The following is a 12,144-nucleotide window of genomic DNA, read 5'->3' on the forward strand; positions in this document are numbered from 1 at the left end:
AGAATTCACCAGAGCCAGAGCAGGGAGCAGAGAAAGGCAGAAGGACCGAAGTACACTGCTGAGGGGAGCAGCGGGCGGCAGGAGAGGTCTGCGCCCCATGTGGGACCCTCCTCCGATGGCCTTGGAGCAGACGGGGATCGAGCCGACGCTGCTGAGGCCGCGGGCAGCTTCGCAACCCAGCGCTCAACCGCTACGCCACCGGGGAGGCCCTATGGATTCTATTCTAAAAAATAGAATACTGAACACTTGAAATGTAGCAAGTCAAACTAAGATGTGCTATAATGTAAATTACATACCGGATTCTAAAGATTTAGAACAAAAAGAATGCAAAATGTGTGTGTGTGTGTGTGTGTGTGTGTGTGTTTAAAGTACACCTGTGGCTCATATTAGTGGTTCTATATTAGGGTACTGATCTAGATGTTTCAAATAAAGGAATATAAAATCTAAATAGCATGAAAATTCTTAAGACCATGACTTTATTACAACATAAAACAAATAGGGGTTGAGAACTGAGTGCTGTACCTTCTTTTTTTTTTTTTTTTTTTTATAGAGGCATGCTTTATTTATTTGTTTGCTGGTTTGTTTGTTTGTTTTTGTTTATACATGCACTGGGTACAGTCAGAAGTGCGGGAGGGTGAAAGAATTCACCAGAGCCAGAGCGGGGAGCAGAGCAGGCAGAAGGACCGAAGTACACTGCTGAGGGGAGCAGCGGGCGGCAGGAGAGGTCTGCACGCCATGTGGGACCCTCCTCCCGTGGCCGGGGAGAAGCCGGGGATCGAACCGGCGCCGCAGAGGCCGCGGGCAGCTTCGCAACCCAGAGCTCAACCGCTGCGCCACCGGGGAGGCCCCTGAGTGCTGTACCTTCTACTAAAGATCAAGACAAAATGTAATTATTTCACTATCCTGACTAGAATGCAACTATTCAATTAAAATGATTTAGGTCTAAAATTAACACATGTAAAAAATAAAGCATAAAATAGTAAGCTAGACATCATGCCTCAATCTTAAAAAGGGAAGGTGAATTGACAAAAAGTCATTTTACATAATCCTTCATTCACTCACTAAGTATTTACTGAGTACATGTAAAATACGTTCACTATATATAACTCTTTCAACCATTCTGTAAATGTGAAAAATTTCATAATAAAACAAAAATATTTTTATTGAATACTTACTAAATGACAGGCATTAAGCTAATGCTTTGAGAATAAGACAGATTGACAGTCTTATATAAACTAATAGGTTTATCAATTGGGTTGATAAGAAGTCAAAGTATAATGCAACATGAAATCCTACAACAGATGAAGTTATAGAGTATGAAGGGATCACAGAGGAAGGGTTAAATAGCCTGGGGAATGGAATGGCAATGTTTCATACAGAAGGTGATAAAAAATGAGTTTTAAGTATGAATGGAATCTGCCAAAAAGCTATCAATGGGTATTTTTTTTTTTTCAAAAGAAGACACATAATTTACACAATTTCAAATACAAAATAGCATTCTTTGCAAGAAGCATATTATATAAATAGCAATTGAGTTTCAATTCTGATAATGGTTTTGTTTCTGGGTCAGTTACTTTATATTTGTGTGGTTAAAGATTCTGAACTCTGATTAGTCTTCAATTTTTTCTTTCTCCTTTTTCTAAACTATGAACTTATGCCTAAATTAAGTCCTTGCCTTCTTGATATGTAATTTTTCCACCACTTTTATAGCTTTAACACTACTGACAATTCAAAAATTTATAATACCAGCCCTGAAACATACCCAATTGCCTACTAAATGTTTTTACCTAAATATTTCAAAATTGCATCAAATGAAACATTAAAAATGGAACTCATAATCTACCTGGATCACCTAGTCTTTTTAATTTCAAATTTAAGAGTACAAATAAAACAAGTACTACTAAGCATCATCATTAAATAACTTGATTTACTTACTGACACTCTGAAACACTAAAAATGCTTATAAATGAAACAAGGAAATACAAGGTTCAGTGTTAATTATCAGCTAACAAAAATAGAGAGCATTTTATATTACCCATTCTATCAAAATTTATACATTAATCTTGAACATCTCACTAAATAAGTTGATGAATAGAGTTACCAGCATAAAGTAAAACAATAAACCACCTCATGTTTTCAGTAAAAAAAAATTTTAGGTAACTAAATCATAGTAACTAAAAAAATTAGAAGAAAACTAAGTTAAACAAGGTTTCACTATGTAGAATACCCAATATGAGATATTGAGGGTAAAAACCCACACTTCCAGAGACTCAGGAATTTGTAGAAAATTTATTTATTACAATGGTGGTGGCATGGGACAAACATTAATACTTCTTTCTTCCCTGAATAGAAGATTTTCATTTTATCTTTTTGTAAAACAACAGTAATATTAGAGCCAGAAGGCTACTGTAAATATTACTGATTAACCCCATATAACTTTTTATAAAAACACTAACCTGTAAGAAACCAAAGGTTCACGAAATTCCACACGATTATTCTTCTTTACATTACTCTCTAGGGTGGTAGCTCTGAGAGGACTACGAGATTTTTCTTTACGTGATTTGGCAGATTTGGAAGTTGATGCATTAATCCAAGAATCATCCAGGTATCTACCATCTGAAGGAAAAGGAAATCTATGAACACATATGCTATAAAACATAATTGTTTATTTTTGTTGTGTAGTTGGATATTACATAAGTAGATGGAAAACTCAGGTTAGACTGTTACAGTAACTTGGCTTATAAAAACTGTGTTCTGACCAAACAATGCAAAATAAAATTTTACATGTAAAATTTCTTTACATCAAAGATTCCCTCTCATTATAAAAAAAAAGAAGTACCAGATAAAACCCAACAGACTCACAGGTTTTTAAAAAATCAGTTTGGGGAGAAAGTACCAATCTGTAGGTTTTAGCCCACTAATTATGAAACCATGAGATTAAATACATAAAAAGCAACCAAAGAAAATATTTGTGTTATGTCCATTTCTATTAGTATATGTAAGACAGATATTACATTTATAATTTTAAATGCCAACAAAAATAAAGTCTTATTAAGGCAACTAAATTTCAAAGTGATGAAACACCTGTGAATTTTTAAAAAAGAGATATTCCCAAATTCTCATCACTAAAAAGAACAAAAACTCACTGGTAAAAGTGATAAAGTGGGGCTAAAGTCCCCAATCAAAAAAACAAGGTCTCCCTGGTAGTACAGAGGTTAAGTCTCACACTGTTAAGCTATAACCAGCCACTGCAGCCTGAGTTTGATTCCCTGGCCAGGGAGCTAACCCACATGGCACAGCAGACCTCTCCTGTCTCACCCACTGTTCAGCAGTGTATTTCAGTTGATCCACCTGTTCTGCTCCCCACTCTGTCTCTGGTGAATCCACTTACCCCTCCAACCTCTGGCCTACACCCTAGTTCTTGTATGCATAAATAAAAAAGAAATCTTTTTTAAAAAAAGGTAAAACGTCAACTAATGTCAATGAATATAAGTCTGCTTCACAGTTACTCAGCATAAAGGAAATAAATTAAATGCTGTTGAGGTATAATCTCTGACAAAGAGCAAACAAACATGGGACTATAAGAAGCAGTTAAATTGAAACAAACATCAAAAATTTATATGCAATATACTTACGTCTCTGAAAATAAGTTCATACCTTTTCTACTTATTTTTCGGGTAGCACTTGAAGAAGGTTTCTTGGCATCCATGACAGAATCAAACACAGCTGTACTTGTAGGAGTTACTTCTAATTTGTTTTCAATGTGTCTCAGCTAAAGTTTAAACACCATTACAACAAATAGATTAATTCTGTAAATAATCCAATTACCTTCAATTTACATAGTGATTTAAAATTATATTGTAAAATACCTTTCTTCAAAGAAAAAACAACTCAGGAATGCTTTCTTTGCAATATTTATTTTTTCATTATTTATTATTTCAGCTAATAACAACCAGTACAATGCTGCTCAAATTTGTACAAGAAAATTGAAAAGATTCTAAAGAATATTGAGAGTTTCTATTTGTCTTAGGGACATTTTTTAAAAACAGTAAATTTTCTGACATTATATGTTGTAAATCTTATACTATATGTCTTGCACATTCCCACTTAACATGCAAAAATGAGGAAAGAACAAATGAGCTCTACTAAAATTTAGGACTATTTAAACAGCCACAACTTTGCATAATCTTATGTCTATAAAATAAGTTTCACAATAAGGGTAGAATTCAAGTTTCCATGTACCTTACAACATAAGTCTATTTCTAGTATAACCACCATGTTCTCAAAGATTTTAAAAAGCACTTTCTCCTGAATAGTCAGGACACTCACACAATTAGAATACTTCTTTATAAATTCTTTATATATTAATAGTTCTGTATCACACTTTATCCCCATTTATATTATGAACCCTGTATCACCCTTAAACATTCTTTTTAAAAAACCATTAGTTTTGAAAAACAACTATTAACAGATCAGTTTTTAATTAGTTTAACTCTAAATTAAATTGAGAGATATAAACTATTCCTACATTATAGATGTGTAATATTTATGTAGTAGAGATAGTATATTGCTATACTCATAGGGTGAAACTTTGACCCTGTGTTATTACCAAATCTAGATTATAGTACTTTTCGTCATTTTCCAAACAATTCAAAAGATTAGAGGACAGAAAATACCGTATTCAGACAGTAAAGAGGTGATTCAAATTTAGGTAGGCTAAAAAATAAAACAAGGACATGTTAGAAGAATAATCTGCCTAGCAAGCAAAGAAAAGAGAAAGGATCTCCCTTTGAAAGGACTATGTATCATTTGCCAAATTTGGATTCCTAAACCCTAGACAAGATTTTATAGAACACAAGTGAGAACAAGCTGCCAATAGTCATTCTTCTTCAGTAGTACTGAGAGAAAACAGTCTGTGATTGCCTCAAAAAAAGAGTAACATTGCACTCAAGGAGAAACCGTTTGTTTCATTGTCTCTGACTTGGAGCTTTCTAAAAAAAGACATATTGCCACCTTCCCCAATTAATTTTATGTTTTAAATCTTCATTTCAATATTTCAAATGAGCAAATTTATTAATGGAAAATAAATAGCCCAAATTATTTTAATATTTTATATGCCATTATATTTATATTCCTGACATCTTAAGGTAGAGTACTGATTATCCTTTTACTACTTAATAGTTGTCATTTACGTTTAATTTTCTACTATACAACTTTTTATGAAAATGTTTAACTTTATTTTCCTATCAATTTTAAACCAAATAAATAAATGGAAATAAATAAAAAGAAACCATAACTACTTACAGCAGCCTTGGTCTGAGAAAGTGCATCCCATGGTGTGGTTATGTCTGCCAGGGGAAGAGTGATATTTACTGAATCTGAAATTTCTGAAATGAACCTCATAATCTGCATTTTAATAGGCTCCCAAATGCACACATAAGTTTAAGAACCACTTTATTAGGCAGAACCATTCCTCAGCAAGTGCTTTTTATATGGAACCAAAATGTGGTTGTTTTCCTATCCTTTAACGTTGAGAACCCAATACATGGTTCAGAGTTGTATTAGACACTAATTCTATTCATCCTTAGGATAGCTGGATTGACATCCCCACATACACCCCTATCAGTATCTCCAACAATAAGTATTCTCAACTTACCCTAATAAGCTGAACAAAAACAAAATTTTGTATTGTATTTCACACTGATATGAAAAAATTAGAAAATTAGATTAGAAGATTAAAAGATTAGAAAACTACTCCAGGCTTCCATCTACTAATAGAAATAAAGGTAAAATCTATTTAAGTTTTTTAGTTAACAGCCCTTCAAATAGTATAAAACAATTAATTTCCTTTGATATTATATGGAACCAAATATAATATCTCTCTAGGATACAAATTTTCATTTCTTCCAAATTCACTTTATGTGACTTGATTTTCAAATCCCTCACAAACCCACCAATGTTCCTCCAGATGTACTCTATTATGTGTCAATATCCTCTCAAAAAATATCATGCCCTAAATTAAAGTTACTGATATCTCCAATTAATCATTTTAAAAAAGAGTTTAATAAGACTATTGCTTTTGTTATCTGTGCACTATAGGTCTATAACTATATTAGGAGCTACTTTATACTACTTAATGATATTAAGTCAGATCTTCTAAGAAATTATATAAAACTATACATAGGCACACACTTGAATCTTTTAAAAAAATTATTTTTCCTTTACAAAACAGTTTACCATAGGATACCTTTGAAGGTGAAGTACCCTGTGTATTTAAGACAAAACTGAATTCTTAAATTTATCCACTTTCAATAAACCAAAGCTCATATATAACTTTCATTCATTTATTGATTAGCCTTGACTTTTATAAACATGACCTAACCAAGGGATTTAGTTCCATTAAAAAAAAAAAAAAAAAAGATCATACCTTGAACAGTCTCCTTGTTTTGAAAGTTCCTTGAATTTGGTAAAGGCACCTCTTTTGATTTGCTGCTCCTCATCCTGCCAATTTACCTGCAATCACATAATCAGCATTCATTTGAATTTTATCATCTCTAAAGTTATATTTATACCTTCTTGAGAGTTGCTGATCATCCAATAACTTTATTTTTCCTTGGAAAACTAAACCATTAAAAATTATATTATGATCACTTCACACCAACCAGAAGTCAACTACTAACAAAAATAACAAGCTTTGATGAAGATGTGGAAAAACTGGAACTCTTGTGCCCTGCTCATGGGAATGTAATATGGTATAGCAGAATATCTTAAAGATTGTGTTAGGATTCTGAGACTAGGAATGAGTTTTCCCTTCTGTATTTCCCAAACATTCTGTGTTGCTGTTATATAACCTTTCTAACAAAATAATTCCTCCATATTCATGGGAAAATATAACTTTTGTCAACAAGCTATCTGGCCAGCATAAGCAGATCAGGACAGAAAACAGTGGTAGCGTGGCAGAGGGAAGGGGGAAAATAGGGAGTTATTATTTAATATAGTTTCAGCTTTGTAAAATGAAAAGAATTCTGGATATGAATATGGTGATGGCTGTACAATGATGTGAATGTACTTAATACCACTAAATTATACACTGAGTAGTGGTTAAAATGGGAAATTTTGTTATGTATATTTTACCAAAACAAATAAAATAAAATATCAATTTTTTTTATCCTACTTAACTGCTGAACACTTGTGGTGGCTTTAAAATACATCCACAAGCAGAAAGTCCTTTAAGAAATGGAACTTAAGTTTTTCGCATAATGAATATAAGTTGGACTTAGTGACTCCCTTTTAAATCAAATGTAGCTGAAGTGACAATATGTTACTTTCAAGACTAGGCATTGTTTGTTCTCTCTAAAGGATCCAACAGCCATGTCACGAAGACAATCAAGCAGCCTTATGAAGAGGTCTATGCAGCAAAGAACTGAGGATTCCTGACTCCAGGCATGTGACTAAACTATCCTAAAAGCAATCGATTTTATATTTCTTCAATAAAAAATTACCTTTGTTCCCAGAGAAATGTGTTTTGGTATTTAGTTCTATTTTATATGCTATTAATAAAATGCAAGTTTGGCTTAATTTTATTGCACCTGACCAATCCTTTTAATTCTCAGCTTTCTGGGACATTGATTGTAGATAATCTTGTACATAGAAGAGAGGATTTATTTTTTAACCAATGTAAAAAATCTTTGCCTTTTAAGACTGAGAACAGGTAAAGTAAACTTGCATACCAATAGTTTATTATGGTAATAGCCTATTTCACATCAATACACAAGTAACTGCGTATGACAAAATAACATCTTGGGGGTACCTACTGTGAGAAGCACTGTGTTATAGAAAAGGAAGAAAAACAGTTCTACCTTCTACAGTTTCACAATTTAGTACACATGTACTTCTCCAGGTTAATAATAAAATTCAAGGAATTTATAAATGAAATTCAAGGGAACTAGAGTACAGGTCAGAGGTGCAGGGGGTGAGAGGATTCACCAGAGACAGAATGGGGAACAGAACAGGCAGACTGACTGAAATACATTGCAGTGGGTGAGACAGGAGAGGTTCCTCTGCACCATGTCGGTTAGCTCCCTGGCCGGGGATCCAACTCATGCTGCAGTGGCTGCAGAGAGCTTCATGGTGCTGTGACTTAACCTCTTGCACCATCAGGGAGGTCCCCCAAACTTTTTCTAAACCAAAAATCTATAGTCTAAAAAATTACTTTTTCCTGATTCACAGCTTTACTTTTTTGTCTTAGAAAATAAGCAATAAAAATTTCTATCTGTCCAGAAATTCTAAGTAATATACCTTTCTTGTAACACAATTTTCCAGCTGAATATTATAACACTAGCTTATTAACATTTGGAGATTCAAGCTTTCATCTTGGAAACTCTCACTATTTTGGGGATCAATGAAATATCTCTCTCCTATTTCCCACAATGTTTTTTTTTCCCTTGACTGATAGCATCTCTATTTTTGCCCAAGTCATCAGTGTAACATTTCCAAAGGTTCCATTCCTAGGCCGGTTCTTTTCAGGTTCCTTCTTCAAAGATAATTTCACATACATTCACCTATTTCCTAAATGCCATCATATCTTTGTCCTATATCTTTCTCTGAGTTCTGGAACCAAGCCCATCTCCAAGTACACTACCATTTCAAATTGATCAAAATCAGAACCAAAATCAAATCATTTATCTTAAAAACTTTGTTTCTTGTTCTCTTAGCAAAGAGTATTACCATGCATCCCGCTCATCTTTGCATTTCTGCTTCTCCCTCACTCCTTCATTACTGACTTACCAAGTCAATACTTTAAGACGCCCCTCTGGTATTATGATCTATAAAATATGCTTCCCATATTATATGATCTATAAAATAGGCTTCCCAGCCTCTATGGAAAAAAGCATGGAGGGTTTTCAAAATATTAAAAATGGACCTATCATATTACTCAGCAATTCTACTCCTAGGCATCCATCTGAAGAACACAAAAACACTAATCCAAAAGGAAATAAGCACTTCTACATTCATTGCAGCACTATTTACAATAGTCAAACTATGCAAAATACTCAGGTAATAGATGAGTGGATCAGGAAGATGTCATACATATACACAATGGAATACTACTCAGCTATCAAGAGGTAAACTCTTGCCATTTACAACACCATGGATGGAGCAGAGGGGATTATGCTAAGCAAAACAAGCCAAGAGAAAGACAAATACTGGATAGTGTCACTTATATGCAGAATAAAGAGGAATAAAACAAGGGGTGGGGCCTCCCCCAGTGGTGCAGCGCAGCGCCGTTGAAGCTGTCCACAGGCTCTGCAGTGCCAGTTCGACGGGCCGGCAAGGGTCCCACATGGCTAGCAGACCTCTCCTGTCTTGCCCGCTGCTCCCCTCAGCAGTGTATTTCGTCAGTCTGCCTGTTTTGTTCCCCACTCTGTCTCCGGTGAATCCTCTCACCCTCCTGCAGATCTGGCCTGTACACAGGTTCGTATACAAATAAATAAATCTTAAAAAAAAAAAAAGGGGGGGTGAATAAAGTCAAACTAATAACAAATCCTAGAAATCTGTAGGTAGAACTGAGGTTACCAGAGTGGGGAAAGGGCAAGGATAACTGCTTCTCTTCTTCACCCCTATCTGTTCAGGACCTTCCTTCCTTTGCACTTGACCATCTGCAGCTAGTGGGTATGGAACACTCCCCTCCCCAGAGCCTACTGTCATCACCCCTTACCCACTCACTGACTCTTCTTCCTGTTATTACCCCTCTTTCCATCACCATACCTATGTCAAGTCACCTTCCATTGTGGCTCTACGTGTTTCCCATCTGGCCTGCCTCCTCACCTCTCACTGCCTCATTTCTTCTTTCATTCCCATCATCTCTACCTTTACATCTTTCCTCAAACACCCCCAGCTGTTACTGTGTTCTTGCAGCTTACCTACCAGCATTGACCATCCACTTGTTACTCACCACTCCCATTTTGCATTGATCCCCTACCCTCCACCATCCATTCATTCAGTGGGTCACTTCTGCTTACTCCTTGCCTCTCACTGTACTCTCCCCCACTTTGTCCTTATTACCAGTTTTGTCCCTATGACCTTCCGCAGGCCTATTACTCCTTCAGCCTACCTGTCACCCCCCTCCAAGGCTTTTCCCTGCCTTGCCTTTAGCCCCATGGTGCCTGGGTGATTATAGATACTCTCAGCTATTCACCTCATCTCCTTATTCCTTCCTTTCTGGTTTCTCTTCCCTTCTGCAAGGGGAGATGCAGCTGGCTGGGAGAAGAGTGAGCAGACAGAACCTTTTAGGCTTAGGGGACAGCACTTACAAAGGCCCTGAGGTGAGTCTCCTCCAGGAACATAGATATGTGGGAAAGGAGGAAGAGATGGAGCCTGGGTCAGTGGTGACCTTGCAGGCTGTGAGTATGAATGGGGAGGGAGCCTGGGCTGGAGACTGAGTGGGGAGTGTGATGATATAAATGCGGGGACATACATAGAAGGGGAGAGACTTGAGATAGTATTTGGGAGTGGTGCAGATCCTATGAGAAAAATTTGCATCTCTAAGGTCTACAAGACAAATGATTGCCAACTTTGAGAACTGTAGCTTTAAGGACTATCTTTGCTTCTGCTTTGAAGCCTGAAGCCACCAAAATGATCTGATAAAGATGAGCATCAGTGGAGAGAACTAATCCTATTCCCCAACCACCTCAGAACATCTCTTTTCTGAAGCTCCAGAACACTTGACAGCAAGAATCCCATTAAACCAGAAGTCCAAAATACATGCCTCTAATATGGGGAGAGCTGGGGGTCACCATGAGGGCAGTCAGTAGTTGATAATCATAACTATTATTTTCTATGTTCATTCTAGGTAGGCCAACTGCTGGACTGTTTTCCATTATTTCCTATTTCCATCACAACCTGTGAGGCAACGATCTGTACATCCACGTTACTGATAGCATCAGACTTCGGAACTAGTCCAAGATCAGTAAGCTATTAAGACAGAACTGGAAATTAAATATAGCTACTTCTCTCAAACTTCTGAAGGCCTCTAATGTTCATTCGTATAATATTCAAATTCACCCACCATCTATAACACAGTGCTGTATTCTTTCTCATAATTTCATTATCATAAAATAACCTTGCTTTTCCACCTAGATTCTGTCTTCTACTGTAGAGCTATTTTAGGAACTTCACTGCATGTTAACTTCCTTAGAGAATGCACCTTTAACTTACGTGCCTCAATTGTTTACTGGGCATAAACTCAGTCTAAAGGACAGGATGTCCTCACAAGCATCTACAGATGTGAAGCATTTTTATTCCTCACTCCCACCCCCCAAACAGAGCAGATAAGATGTTTCAGCAAACTTCTTGGTACTCCCATTACTGCATCAGATTATATTCTTCTACTTTCATGTAAAACCCTTTCCTCAATATGACCCATGCCATCCATTCATATAAAAAATATTCGTTGAAGGGCTTTCCCAATGGCGCAGCAAGTTGAGCACAGCACTGTGAAGCTGTCCGCAGCCTCTGCAGCACAGGTTTGATTCCCGGCCGGCCAGGCAGATACCCACATGGCGCAGTAGACCTCTTCTGCCTCTCCCACTGCTCCCCGCAGCAGTGTTTTCTGTAGTCTGCCTGTTCTGCTCCCCACTCTGTCTCTGGTGAATCCTCTCATCCTCCTGCACCTCTGGTCTGTCCCCCAGTTCTTGTATAAATAAATCTTTAAGAAAAAGAATTCTCTTAAAAAAAAATTGTTGAAATGCCAAGTATATATTAGGAATGAATACTGAAAGCAGTGGAGGGAGATACAGTAGTGAAAAGAATAAACATGGTTCCCACACTAAAGAAGTCTAATGGCTTGCTCAGAATGGGATATTCAACAAATACTAAAATACTACAATGGAATGAAAATATTTAGGGAAAATGCAAGAGATAGATAGATAGATAGATAGATAGATAGATAGATAGATGTATATGATATATATAAAAGAATTCATCTAACCTGGGAAGTAAAGAAGGAAGTGTCATTTAATCTGTGAATGAAAGGACAAATGAAGGGGTTATATAAGACAGGAAAAGTGTTCCAGGCAGTAGGAACAACATATACAGTGGCTCTGAGGCAAAAAAAAATATGACATAGTTTAAGAAAACACAAAG

At 36.2% G+C, this 12,144-nt stretch overlaps 1 protein-coding gene across 2 annotated transcripts in view; it reads right to left on the reverse strand.

Annotated features, from left to right (window-relative positions):
* Positions 1-6,500, reverse strand: part of CEP350 (centrosomal protein 350) — a gene marked incomplete at both ends in the record, with an annotated part of 100,534 nt that extends 94,034 nt beyond the window's left edge. The window contains 4 exons of one of the 2 annotated variants that reach the window (XM_084251134.1): positions 2,457-2,616; positions 3,658-3,772; positions 5,305-5,348; positions 6,428-6,500. In XM_084251134.1, the coding sequence (XP_084107260.1) occupies positions 2,457-2,616; positions 3,658-3,772; positions 5,305-5,348; positions 6,428-6,500 (392 nt within the window). Of the gene's footprint in view, positions 1-2,456; positions 2,617-3,657; positions 3,773-5,304; positions 5,373-6,427 lie in introns of both variants that reach the window. The other variant, XM_084251133.1, reaches the window with a different exon arrangement.
* Positions 6,501-12,144: the final 5,644 nt, after the last annotated feature.

Source organism: Talpa europaea (assembly GCF_964194135.1).
Source record: "Talpa europaea genome assembly, chromosome: 12".
Lineage (NCBI taxonomy): Eukaryota > Metazoa > Chordata > Mammalia > Eulipotyphla > Talpidae > Talpa > Talpa europaea.